The sequence below is a fragment of the Pinus tabuliformis genome, chromosome 8, assembly GCF_031772625.1.
Source record: "Pinus tabuliformis cultivar Carrire ecotype Pingquan chromosome 8, CPIR1, whole genome shotgun sequence".
NCBI classification, from domain to species: domain Eukaryota; kingdom Viridiplantae; phylum Streptophyta; class Pinopsida; order Pinales; family Pinaceae; genus Pinus; species Pinus tabuliformis.
Genome location: NC_142294.1, coordinates 156,877,895 through 156,892,410, shown reverse-complemented (window position 1 = coordinate 156,892,410; position 14,516 = coordinate 156,877,895). Strand labels below are relative to the sequence as shown.

Genomic DNA, 14,516 nt, shown 5'->3' with positions numbered 1-14,516 from the left:
GGGGGGAAGAGAGTTTGCTTCTGGGATTTCGCTACGGACAATGATGAGAAAGGGAGCCTTAACTATCAAAGCAAAGCACAAAACAAAGATACTCAACCTCATGACAATAAGTGAAAGCTGCATGCAAATAAGAAGAATGACAAATCAAAGGATGCCGATAAATGTTGTGACACCCTTAAAAGCCCATGGCACAACCATGACGAATGTTATGCCACACAATGCTCATCGGCCAAAATGAAACCCTCGAAATATGATTAAGCCGCAACAGGAATAGTGTCCACCTTATTTCGAGCAAGCGATGGTTGGTGAGTTCAACAGCTTGTCACTGCATTAAAGGCCACGGATTTCATTAGACAACAAAATTAGCAGTGGTAGATAGAGTTCCACTTTCAAAGGAAATGGATGCTGAAGAGCTGCTAGGATCACATGGCCCAACCCCAGCGGAAGAACCCTACGCACTATCAAGCGAAAGTGAATTTCAAGGCAACGCAAGCTGGCAGAAGATCCAATATTCTGTTTTGAATAAATAATTCCTCTGCATTTAGTCTTTGAGAAAATAATGTAAACACATCAACCAAAAATATTAGCATCTATTAGGAAATTGTAAATGCATATCAATCTATGAACTTAAGGGATCATTCAATCTCTTGTAATTTCGATAATGTCAGGGAATCATACTTAGTTTTGGGCTACAACCCATTGCAATATAAAATCCCCTTTCTAATTGAAAAATATCCCATTGAGCTTATTGTGTAGAAAGGGCACTAGATATTTATACGTTAAAACTGTTGAAAACACAACAAATAACCAGAAAGGGTGGTCCTGGTTCTACTCTGGAGTAGTCCGGTAAGCTTTTGAAAGGTCTTCTTCTCTTCATGGTTTGGGTACGTTGTTCCAGCAAGGCCTTGAAAGACAGGCTTGTGAGTTTCTCCCTTCGTACTTTCCAACGTTTAAGTCTTCTCAGAATCTATTTACAAAATTTCAACAATATGGAATCTTATTTAAATAGTTTTACTCATGGCCATCTTGATTCATATCAGTATATTGTGTCTTGTATAAATTGTGTAGTTAAGCTGCAAATTGTATGGCAAGATAATAAATCTCCAAAAGTCCAACGTAATTGATCCTTTATACCATTATCTTTCAATCCATTTAATTCTAGAAAAAGGCGAGTAGCTGTAATAATTAAAATGAATCGACTCTTTTAAGTGTGTAATTGCTATTGATGATATTTATTTGAACATAAAAATATCTGGGAATGGACTCCCAGTCATACTGTTTATATACCAATGTCTTGGTTTCTGATACTTCCCATTCTAGAAGAAAAATTGTTTTGCTATGAGTACATTTGCCACATCTCATACTGAACCTGTTTAGCATGACATATCTATTTGTCTCTATTCCAGCGAGGCAAGATATCGGTACATACTATAGTCATTGCAGATATCATTGAAAAGCTAAATCTACATCTAAAAACTAAAATGGGATGACCTTGGTCATTTTCAGCTACCCAGACACCATTCCAGAAGGATGTAGTGGCCTCAGACTGCCACGCTTGCTTTTTTCGTGTAAAAAAATCTGTTCACATAGGCTTCAGTTTACAAGGGAAAAGTACTTAGGAGAGGATATAATAACTAATAGAATACTCTCCCTTACTTCCACTCTTACGATCACCCGCTGCATTGCTGTTCAAACCGGACAGTAGATTTCTGTACACAAACAAAATTTAGATTAAATATCCTCATAAATATTCCATAACCAAATGTAGAGAAAATTTTGACATAATTATGTTTTCTTAGGAAAATTGTTTATATTGCTTTTGATGATAAAATCAAAAGATAACTGTAAATTAGTTATTGCCGGACTTAAATCTCTTGGAAAGGAATGCCAGATTTACTATTATTAACCTATCTCCCTCACCCACAACCCAAAAAAAGACATACAGAAAACCATTAAGACGAGATTGCAGCCCATTATTTCAAGTTCTAAATAAAATTACAGTAAATAATGTCAATAATAAAATGCTTACAACAACAATGCAAAGAATTAAGTGTAAAATCAAGTTTGTACATTCCTATTCTCCACGGTATAGTGTCAGTTTGTAAATCAGATCTTTCCTCTTTATATTAAAGGATCGCAATACACACACACAGAAAAACACACACAAACTATTGCATCATAAAAAATGACCCTATTTTACCGATTTCCATAAGAGCGATGTTGTTCCCAGAAATCCATAACTGTTCATATTTCTAAACATCAATATTGAGCACAATTTGCCCAGAAAATAAACAGTTCTGCTAGTTTGATACTCCAAAAGAGAAATTCCCAAAACTATGTTGAATAAATTTTATAGTTCAGGAGCGAAATTCGATACTTGGTTAAACAGTATTTTACTATTTCATTCCTTAAGATGGCTCATTGTAATTATACATTGCATTTTTGAACTGCTAAAAGCACCAATTACTTGTGGACTATGACCATACAAGTGAGAATGGTGAGCTTTGAAAGAACCTCTAGATTCATTTTTGTTTCAACCCATATGATCCTATCAACATATATGAAAAAAATCTTGTCAAAATCAATCTTTTCCCCTCAAAATCTCATAGAAACTATCCAGTTTAAACTTTAAACAATGAACATTTAGGGTCTTACGCAATTGAGCTGGTTACAATAAGACAATGAGGAGCCCATTCATGTATTCAAAGAGACAGATAATTTTAAATAAGTAATCCTTGATGTTGAAGAGAAAGAAATGGACTAATCCATGTAACTCATCTACTTTGAAAAGATTGGACAAGGAAAAAAAGAGAGAATATCAGAGGGTCAATTTTTTATAGTCCTTTTTGTTGCTTTGAGAAGTACTTTATCTTAAAGTTTAAGTAAAGGACTTTATGAGTGATTCATTGGATTCATCTTACATATGAGAAAGAATGGGATTAGACTGTCTTGTTAAAAGATCAGTAAATGCCAAACAGTCAAAGGAAGACTTTGTGTCTTCATACATAGAGCTAAGTCACCTGACACGGGGATTCGGGATTCGTAGGATACGGCGATTCGAGTGTCGGATTCGGACATGTTGAACCCCCAGAACAGGACACGTAGGATTCGTTATATATTATTTTATTAAATATAGATATATATATATATATATATTAAAAATTACATATTTCTTACACAAACTCTCATTAATGATACAAATTCATTGATTTCAAACAGATCATCTAAATGTTAGTTTTATTGTTTACAAAGTAAGTTAGTAACATTATAGCATGCATAGTACATACAAAATTCAAATACATGTCACATAAATCATGATTCATAAATGAAAGACAACTTACAAGATAGTAAGATAAAGACACTGACAACTGTAGTTTTCTCATTAAGTCATCAAATCAAAATGTGTTACATAGGTAGTGCAATGCCAATGGCAAATAGAAATAGAAAATATAAAACAACTACAGGTATACAAGCCTCAAGGCAATAGGTAGCCCATGACTCATGAGTCATCAATCCTCATAGTCATCATCAGAATCAGCATCAATGTCCTCATCATCATGGTCACCACTACTCTCCTCTGCATCCTCCTCCTCCCCTGTATCCATAGTCACCTCTGCATCTGCTGGTGTGGAGGATGACCCCTCTAAAATATCACCGTCATCAAATCTAACAGGCTCTAGCACTGGATCATTGAGATCCATGTTGGCCAATGCCAACTCAACACTATTGTCCAGACCCATATCATCAGGAAAGACATCCCACATCTTTGTCTTTCCCCTCAACCACTCTTCCCTCTCCCTGTAAATAAGACAAAGGTTGGTGTGCACATACACCATTGTCTCTGCCCTGGACTGCTCAAGCCTGCTCTTCTTCACACTATACAAATTCCCATATGTGCTCCAATTCCTCTCGCAACAAGAGGATGAAGTCACCTGAGAAAGGAGCCTCATGGCTAACTGCTGAAGAGGAGAGCTTGTTTCCCCATGATTTGCCCACCAAGAATAGGTCTTCTTAGCCCCCTATCTCTAATCACATCATATCTTGCAAATTGACCAGTGCCAGTGGAAAACTCTGCAAAGGCATCCTCCACCTCATCAAGGGATGCTCTATCCTGGAAAACCCCCTTGAATGTGATGGGAATGAGAATTTTGGGGGTTAACCAAAATCCCTTTCCCTAAACAAATTAATCTTGAAGCCTGTGGGTTATGGCCCACTAAGCCTATCGGAAGTGTTCTCTCAAAGCTTTAAGCCTTTAACCATGGACTTACATTAGACTCTTCCAACCATTCTACTATCGGGCTTTATTAACATCTATCGAGAGCTTACACATATGCCCTTAAACCTTAAAAACTCGGCCACACAACAAAACAGCATTACACGGGAAAACCCCACTTCGGAACATCCACCGGACTTCAAACATTATAGACCCGCCTCTATAAATATCGGTGGGTCCGCCCTTATCGCTCTTCGCTGCACCGATTCCCGATTGCCCGATCGCCGATAAGGCAGAGCTCCGATCGCCGATTAGTTTATCGGCGATATCACCATCGGCATATCGGCCTTCCACTGCGCCACTGTCCAAGTCCTCTGCCACTCCAATATGCGATCGCCGATCGCACTTAAGCCATCGATCTGGACCCTCGATCCGACGGTTGCGATTTAATCGGCTATCGCAATCGCACCGATCCAACTGTGGGTTCCGATAACTCATAAAGAGTTCCGCCAATGCGACAAAGGATCTAGACCATTGATCCTTCAGATCCAATGGTTCCAGGGCATTCTGGCAAGTTTTCCCTTTAACTTGATTTATCCGCCATTTAAAGGAATTCTGTGTTAAAACACAGCTCCGCCACCATCTCTGCCATTCATGCATAACTTCCATTTGCATCTCTGGGCCGCCATCGATCCTTTCCGTGATCGATGGTTGATCAACACATCAAAATTGGGATTTAAACCCTCGTACACACATATGAAACAGAGTTGGAAAAGAAACCATTTACGCATACATATATATAAAACACAGACAGGCGCACAGTTCACATGAACACACATATATTATACTAATGCAGCATGATTACAATCCTAAGGCATTTCAGCCTTAGCAGCAGTGCTCCTATTGACTACATCTTTAACACTAAGGTTTTCAAATCAAGTCTATCACTCTGTTTTTCCTCTCCTAAACACGCAGGTTCATGATACATATATTTATATGGAAAATATTGTTGGATCGGATCACTATGAAGGATCCAATCACATCCCCTCCTTGATTTGCTCCAACAAAAGCCCTAAAGCTCTATAATGCATGCATATATCTAACACATGGCAGATTACATTGATAACAAGTCTTCGAGAGACTTTTATCCATCTTTTTCCATTTTTAAATCTGTTTTAAAACAAAGTTTTTCCTTGTTTTGCTCCCCTGGTCCACGTCTTCCTCCTTTTTCGCTTTTGGATTCCTCCCTTTGTCTAAGGGTGCTAGATGCTCTTGCATCAGAATGCATCTTTCCTCCCCTGTGAAATTTCACCATCCATGTGAGGAGGGAATCTGCAGGAAGGTCCACCATTCAGCCACTCATGGCTGTAGTATTTTGGGTTCAATGAATGAGCCAAACAATGTAAAGGTGTGCAATTCTTGTCCCATCTGCTGACAAGAATATCCTGTATAGTACCACAGAAGGCTTCTGGTGATGTCTCATACTCGGGGCACTCACTCTATAGAATAATGCTCCTCATAGACTCAATCATGGAATCCCATCTCTCATAAACCTCTCCTATGATGGGTTTGTCTGTATCTGCAAATCGAAGCAAAGAAATGATAGGCTCCATGATCTGAATAATTAGATCTACCCTCTCCCACCAAGCATCATCTAGCACTATGTCCTTCACTCTTTTAGAGGCTACTTGATCTGTCTTTCTCCAAAAAGACCAAAACTCAAAAATAACCATGGCCCCAAGAGCAATCTTGACCTCCCTCAACCTCTTCAACATGATGAATGAAGAGGCAAACCGTGTATCAGCATCTTCAACAATGATAGATTGTTGTACTCCTTGTAGACAGTAAGGGCATTTGTATGATTTTGCACAAAGTTACGAATATGTCATGCATCCTCAATAATGTTACCACTCCAAAGCACATCAGAAGCAATGGATTTCAATGCTAAGTTCAATGAATGGACAATGTAAGGTGTCCAAAACACTTGTGGATATTTAGCTTCCACAATCATGCCAGCAGCCTTGCAAACAGGTGCATTATCTGTAATTATTTGCACACAAGAATCAACACCTACATCTTCAATAACTTTAATAAATAACTCACCCATAAATTGTGCATCCTTGTATTCTCCAAGTGTATCCACTGCTTTCAAGCAAACTGGACCATTCAAGGAAGACACCATGAAGTTGATGATTGGGTGTCATGCTGGATTGTCCATCCATCAGAAACAATGCTAACCCCAGACGTTGGCCATGATGCTTTAATAGGCTCAAGCATTTTTTGCACGTCCTTTTTTGCCTTCGTCAACAATGTGATTCTAAGCTTCTCTGAACCAGGAGGCACATATCATGATGGAGACCCGTGAGTTAGAGCTCGACACATCTCAATAAATAGAGGTGAGCGTGCAACATTAAATGATATGAAGTTTTGATAGAAAAATAAGGCAATGGTGAGATCAAGCTCTTCTAGTATCTCTTTTTGAAAAATCTTGTCCACTGGACCAAGTGAAATTGCTCTTCTTTTTGCTGCTTGTCCCCCAATAGAACACTCAAATGGAAATTTGGTGGTGCCTTTCCTCAAAAATGGAAGGGGGTCTTCATTCTTGGTTTTTCTTGATTTTGCAGCCACATTTGCCATACCAACAGTGAGCTCTTTTTTCATTTCTTTCCTCTTTTGTAAAGGAACAACTTTACAAGCTCCAATTCCACAACCTGGTAGAGCCAACAAATGGCCTTTCACATGGTAATATGTATTTTTGACATAAATGTGGCAAAAGTTGCATCTCCATTGCACATTGTCTCCTCCCTTCCCCTTGGTGCTTGTCCCATCCTCTCTTGTGACATATTTCCACAAGGGATATTTCTCAATGTTGTCTTTAGGAGGAAGTCTTCCCTCAACATTACTTGCAACAGACTCTGATGATATTGGGGGAGGAGGGGCATCTCCAATGGAAACATTCTTCCCCTTCCTTTGCCCCCTAACTATTGCCCTTGATTGAGCCATGAATACTGTAAAAAAAAAATAAACAAAACATGCACAAATTTGTAAAAAAAATTCATATACAAACTATTGTAATAGAAATGCAAAAAAATAGAGATGAAATGCACTTACCTGGTGCTTGAATCTCTTTGTCGAACGCTCCACACCCTTAGCTCCTTGCTCCAAACCCTTAGCTCCTTGCCCACAGCTCAATGTTTGCAAAACTGAATGAGAGAAATGGTAAATGAGTGAAAGAACAATGCTTTTTTATGCCCATGGGTTTCACTTTTTTGGGATTCGAATCCCAAAATCGGGACACGTTGTGTCCTAACGGGACACGACCGAGATTCGATCGTGTCTTGCTAGGACACATCATGTCCCATTTTGGGATTCGAATCTCCAACGAATCGTGTCTGATTCATGGGATTCGGACACGTCACCTAGTTTGAGCGAATCCGGTTTCATAAACATGGAGTAATCATAATTCACAGGTAAAGCACCAATAAGAAGATAATAAATTTGAAATTATACAAATGCAATGTAATAGGTTATAATTATCCAGATTTCGGTGGGCAAGTCAAAATTACTCGATATATCTACACTCCAGACTGATTAATAAAAAGATTTTCCTAACATGCTTATTCTGAGTATACCTTTTTAACAATGGCATAACTCAAATGCAGCAACGAAAGATAAAACCAGAACAAAAAAACACACCCCTTTACCCATTACAACAACATTTACTGGAGAATCCTCATGGTGAAGAAACTCCAGATTTCATTTGAGAGTCTGCTATGCGAAAATTCCTACATCTAACAATCTTAGGAATCCTACTGCAACTAACTGAATCTACTTCACCTAGATCGTAAATTACATTACAAACTTATTTCAGATTTCTTCTCGAAACATTAAAGTAAATTACTGAAGCAGCCTACACCAAATTAAATATGATTCTGAAACATAGAAACCATAGTTGCGGGGGAGCGCCCCCCCCCCCTTCGAACCCGCTCCCGAATCGCGCTCCGGGCGGAAGCGGCTCCGGAGCGCCTCGGGAACGTGCTCCCGAAAATCGCTCCCGGACCCCCCCACTTCGAACCCGCTCCCGAATCGCGCTCCGGGCGGGAGCGGCTCCGGAGCGCCTCGGGAGCGTGCTTCCGAAATCGCTCCCGGATGGGAGCGATTTTCGGGAGCGCGCTCCCTTAAAAAAATTTGCGCTCCCTGCCATTTTCGGGAGCGCATAAGGGAGCGGTCGCTTCGTCGCTCCCGGAGCGATTTTTTAAGCCCGGGAGCAATCGCTCCCGATCGCTCCCAAGCATTAAAAAATCGCTCCGGGAGCGATTCGCGCGGCGACGGGAGCGGTTAGGCGGAAAAAAATTCCGCGGACATAAAAAAAATTGAATTTAAAAAAAAAAAAATTGTTTTAAAAGCCCAGAGGTCATAAAAAAATTTCATTATCAAACCATTGAGCAAGAGCTTGGCAAAGAGCAAGAGCAAAGGAGCAAGGAGCAAGTGTTGAGGAGTGAGGAGCAAGGAGCGAGGAGCAAGCCTGCAGAGGTAAGTAACTTAGTAATTTAGTGAGTCTAGTTAGTTTAATTTAGTTAGGTAGTAATTTAGTTAATTTAATTTAGTTTATTGAGTTTAAAAATTATGAATTGAATTAATAAATTAAATTAATTAATCCCAATAAATTAAATTAATTTGTAGATTCTTGAATCAAAACCCTACAAACATCAAACACCATGGACCTGGCTATATTTCTGGGCATTTTCCTCTTCCTGGTCCCTTTTATGCAATGTTGCTTGGGAGCGGGAGCGGGAGCGGAGAGCGGGAGCGAAAACGGGAGCAGGAGCGACCATTTTCAGAAGCTCCCGGTTTGGGAGCAAATCCGGGAGCGATTTTTTAAAAATATATATATATATATATTATATTTTTGATACATATATGTCAACAAAAACATGTAGAATGATGAAATAGACATAAAAAACATAAAAAAACATAGATTGATCATTGAACCATATCACATCAATCATCTAGAAATTATAATCGTCATCAACCATGTCCACAAGTTAGTAAAATACATATTACAACTGCAACATATTGAGTCTCATGAATCATGATTCATCAAATTCAATCTTAAAGTTTCAACTTCAAGCTTTCAAAATTGAAAATTCAATAACATTTATCATCATTGATCACCAAAGTTGTACTTGTAAGCTAAGTTTAACCATTACAAGAAGTAATATCTAAGATATTTCTAAATCTTAACTTCTAACTGTTAACATGATATGAAATGTTATAAATTTATAAAATGAAACATGAATAATGAAATGAAATGAAACAACTTTAGTCTTTCACGAAGCATCATATTCATAATTCACATCATTACCAATGAGTTATAATTGCCAAGGCCCAACTTCAAACTTCAAATTTTCATTGTCACAATGATATATTGTTTACAAAAAATATCATTATGATATGAAAGAGTCAAGGACTCAAAACTCAATAGTTATGAAAACTAAAGTCTAATAGAAACTAAAAAAGACAAGTAAACTATAAATCAGAATCTACATGTGGCCCTTGCCACGAGAGTCTCCAGGAGTATAAGTAGGTTGTGGTGGTCTTCTAGGAGTCTCCCGCACAGACCGACGACCAAAATTAGAACCTCCACGTGAGGGTGTAGATGGAGGTGGCGACAGCAAAGGAACAAGACTCAGACCTCGAGCACTGCTACTGGATGGTGGAGGTGGAGATGGAGGTGGCATGGTTGCTGCAGCTGCTTCATCTTCATCCCTTACAAGTTCCTCTTCCAGTTCTTCAATATGTACAATGCCATCCTCCAAATTGTCATCCTCTGGGTGATTGTCCCAAATTTTATATGTGGGATCCTCATAAGCCCGATCACAGTAATGACTCAACAACCTCAAGTTGTAGTGCACATAAACCAAGCTTTTTGCTCGGTTTTCATTGAGTCTGTTTCTTTTCACATTATGTATGTAGCTGTAGGTGCTCCAACACCTCTCTGCAGAAGAAGTATTTACAACCTGTGAAAGAACTTTTTTTGCCAATTTTGGCAAAAGTCCATGCCCGCCATATGTTTCCCACCATGTGAGAGTATCAAATCTATCTCTGTCATCCATTGCATGGAAGTTACCATACAAACCAGTGCCACTGAAGTATCTACCTATTTCAAAGCGCACAGCGGCACATTCCTCCCTGTCAGGTACCAACTTTTCTAATGCTTCCAAATATCCTTTAGTTACCTCTGGATCTAAATGGGGTTTGGTCCTAACCCCACCCCCTGCTGCAGGTTGGCCCAACCAAGATGTAGAGTAGTATTTTGGCGTAAGGATATACGCCAAGCAATGTAGTGGAAGATTAAGCCTATTCCACCGTTCACACACACAATCATGAATCAGTTTGGACGAGTTGGGATCTCTATTATGAACAATGTCTTTTATTTCCCCCAACATGGTATCCATTTGCTCATACACCTCGCCAATCACTGGTTTGTCTGTATCTGCAAACCGAATCATGTGATAAATTGGCTTGGTGAAATCCAATACTTGCCTCACACTTGTCCAAAACTGCCCATCAAGAGCGGCCTCCTCCACCATTTCAAAACCTGCCATGTCAGCTACATTTGTAGCCCTTTCCTTTAATACCTGCCAATGTGGACTTGATACCATGCTAGCTAATGCCTCTCTTACCTTCAAAAGGCGCCTGAAGGTGAGGTAATAGCTACCAAATTTGGTCTTCGCAATCTTCAACAACTCCAATCTCGAGTGACTGCGGAAAAGGCCATGGGTATTGCTATGATTTGTAATAAATTTTATCATTTGTTTGCCTTTCTTGTACAAATCACCAATCCATTGGTATTGTTCATTTTTGTTCTTGACAATATCATGCAACAGAAGGTTCAATGTGTGAACCAAACATCCAGACCAAAATATGTTGGGGTATTTATCCTCAATAATTGCTCCCGTTGCCTTACAATTAGGAGCATTATCAGTGATGACTTGGATGACATTGTATGGGCCAATACGCTCAATTGTTTCAAGTAATGCTTCTGCAATGTTGATGGCGGTCTTGAACTTGTCTGAGTAATCATGTGCAGCTAGAAAGATGGGACCACTAACAGACACAGCAAGAACACTTATCAATGGCTTGTCTTTTACATTTGTCCATCCATCAGATACAATGGACACCCCATGGTCAGTCCAAGAACTTGTCATTCTATTCAAAGAATGTGATATTTTTGTTTTTTCATGATCAAGGCCAACGGTTCTTGCCTTGTCATACCCAGGGCTCTTGTATCCTTTAGGGGCATCATTTATGGCAGAAACCATTTCGTGCCAATAAGGTGAGAGAAGAACATTGAATGGTATCCCACATGCATAGAGAAACCTGTAAACCTTTGAATCCACATCATTCCTACACCCCTCATCAAGGAAATCTGATATGGTTCTACGCCTTAAAGATGATGACCCTGTGCCTCCATATCCACTGCCTTGGGAGGATGCTGAAGGCTTTCTTTGTGATTGTGAGCTTGGTTCAAAGAAACCCCTTGATTTTTTTTATCTGTATTGGGCTTCCTCCTGTTCCCTTATGTATTTGGCTCTATCCGCTGCTGACACCGCTGTACAAGTTTTGATTCCTATTTGTTTGTCTCCATCCCATGGCCTTTTCCCGCAGAGGTGTCTTCTAGCACAGGTGTATGAACCTGTGTAATCAGTGTTGCAATGGGGGCAATGAAATTTAGTGGTTCCACCCCCTCTCCCTGTTTCAGCCTTGTTAACATATTTCCACAATGGGTTTGGTCTTGTTTATTTTTTTGAGGGTCATGTTCACCCTCCTCCAGCTCCTCCTCACCGGGGTTTTCACCAATTTGACTTTCTCCAGCTTCTTCATCCCCCTCTTCAGTTTGGCCCCTCCGTTTCCTACTCTCCAGCTCCATAATAACCATAAAAGCAGTGTTGCGGGGGAGCGCCCCCCCCCCCCCCCCTTCGAACCCGCTCCCGAAGCGCGCTCCCGTAAAAAAATTTACGCTCCCTGGTCTGTTAGGGAGCGACTCAGGGAGCGATCGCTCCCGCGCTCCCAGAGCGTTTTTAATGCCCGGGAGCGATCGGGGAGCGATCTCTCCCTGATCGCTCCCGGGCATTAAAAAACGCTCCGGGAGCGAATCGGGCCGGGCCGGGAGCGGTTCAGCGGAAAAAAAATCCGCCGGACCCGAAAAAAATAAAAAATTTTGAAATTTTTTTTTGTTTTATAAGGCCAATGGGCCAAAAAAACTTTCATTATCACTTCATTGAGCAAGTTGGAGCTGGAGCAAGAGCATTGGAGCGAAGAGCAAGTGCTGAGGAGCGAGGAGCAACTGCCAAGGAGCGAGGAGCAAGCCTGCAGAGGTAAGTAACTTAGTAATCTAGTTAGTTTAGCTGGTTAGGTAGTTAATTTAGTTGATTTAATTTAGTTGTTTGAGTTTAACTGTTTAAAAATCATGTATTTAAATTAAACTAATAAATTAAATGAATTAATCCCAATAAACTAAATTAATTTGCAGATTCAAGACTCAAAACCCTACAAACATCAAACACCATGGACCTGGGGATATTTATTGGCATTTTCCTCTTCCTGGTCCCTTTTATGGTTATTATGGTGGTGGAGAGTAGGAAACGGAGGGGGCCTCAAACTGAAGAGGTGGATGAAGAAGCCGGAGGAAGTCAAATGGGTGAAAACCCCAGTGAGGAGGAGGTGGAGGAGGTTGAACATGACCCTCAAAAAACTAAACAAGACCAAACTCCATCTTGGAAATATGTTCACAGGGCTGAAACAGGGAGAGGGGGTGGAACCACTAAATTTCATTGCCCCCATTGCAACACTGATTACATAGGCTCATACACCCGTGCTAGAAGACACCTCTGCGGGAAAAGGCCATGGGATGGAGAGAAACAAATAGGAATCAAAACTTGTGCAGCGGTGTCAACAGCAGATAGAGCCAAATACATAAAGGAAGAGGAGGACGCCCAATACAGAACAAAAAGATCAAGGGGTTTCTTTGAACCAAGCTCACAATCACAAAGAACTCCTTCAGCATCCTCCCAAGGCAGTGGATATGGACATGGAGGCACAGGGTCATCATCTTTAAGGTGTAGAACCATATCAGATTTCCTTGATGAGGGGTGTAGGAATGATGTGGATTCAAAAGTTTATAGGTTCCTCTATGCATGTGGGATACCATTCAATGTTCTACGCTCACCTTATTGGCACGAAATGGTTTCTGCCATAAATGATGCCCCTAAAGGATACAAGAGCCCTGGGTATGACAAGGCAAGAACTGTTGGCCTTGATCATGAAAAAGCAAAAATATCACATTCTTTGAATAAAATGACAAGTTCTTGGACTGACAATGGGGTGTCCATTGTATCTGATGGATGGACAAATGTAAAAGGCAAGCCATTGATAAGTGTTCTTGTTGTGTCTGTTAGTGGTCCCATCTTTCTAGCTGCACATGATTACTCAGACAAGTTCAAGACCGCTATCAACATTGCAGAAGCATTACTTGAAACAATTGAGTGTATTGGCCCATACAATGTCATCCAAGTCATCACTGATAATGCTCCTAATTGTAAGGCAGCGGGAGCAATTATTGAGGATAAATACCCGAACATATTTTGGTCTGGATGTTTGGTTCACACATTGAACCTTTTGTTGCATGATATTGTCAAAAACAAAAATGAACAATACCAATGGATTGGTGATTTATACAAGAAAGGAAAACAAATGATAAAATTTATTAGAAATCATAGCAATACCCATGGCCTTTTCCGCAGTCACTCGAGATTGGAGTTGCTGAAGATTGCGAGGACTAGATTTGGTAGCTATTACCTCACCTTCAGGCGCCTTTTGAAGGTAAGAGAGGCATTAGCTAGCATGGTATCAAGTCCACATTGGCAGGTGTTAAAGGAAAGGGCTACAAATGTAGCTGACATGGCAAGTTTTGAAACGGTGGAGGAGGCCGCTCTTGATGGGCAGTTTTGGACAACTGTGAGGCAGGTATTGGATTTCACCAAGCCAATTTATCACATGATTCGGTTTGCAGATACAGACAAACCAGTGATTGGCGAGGTGTATGAGCAAATGGATACCATGTTGGGGGAAATAAAAGACATTGTTCATAATAAAGATCCCAACTTGTACAAACTGATTCATGATTGTGTGTGTGAACGGTGGAATAGGCTTAACCTTCCACTACATTGCTTGGCATATATCCTTACGCCAAAATACTACTCTACATCTTGGTTGGGCCAACCTGCAGCAGGGGGTGGGG

At 40.2% G+C, this 14,516-nt stretch overlaps 1 protein-coding gene across 3 annotated transcripts in view; it reads right to left on the bottom strand.

Annotated features, from left to right (window-relative positions):
- Positions 1-1,185: 1,185 nt before the first annotated feature.
- LOC149234612 (glycerol kinase) overlaps positions 1,186-14,516 on the bottom strand; it is an 80,059-nt gene continuing 66,728 nt past the window's right edge. For all 3 annotated transcript variants that reach the window (XM_089371883.1, XM_089371884.1, XM_089371885.1), the window contains exon 5: positions 1,186-1,709. In XM_089371883.1, the coding sequence (XP_089228009.1) occupies positions 1,671-1,709 (39 nt within the window). In that variant the 3' untranslated portion in view covers positions 1,186-1,670. The remainder of the gene's footprint in view (positions 1,710-14,516) is intronic.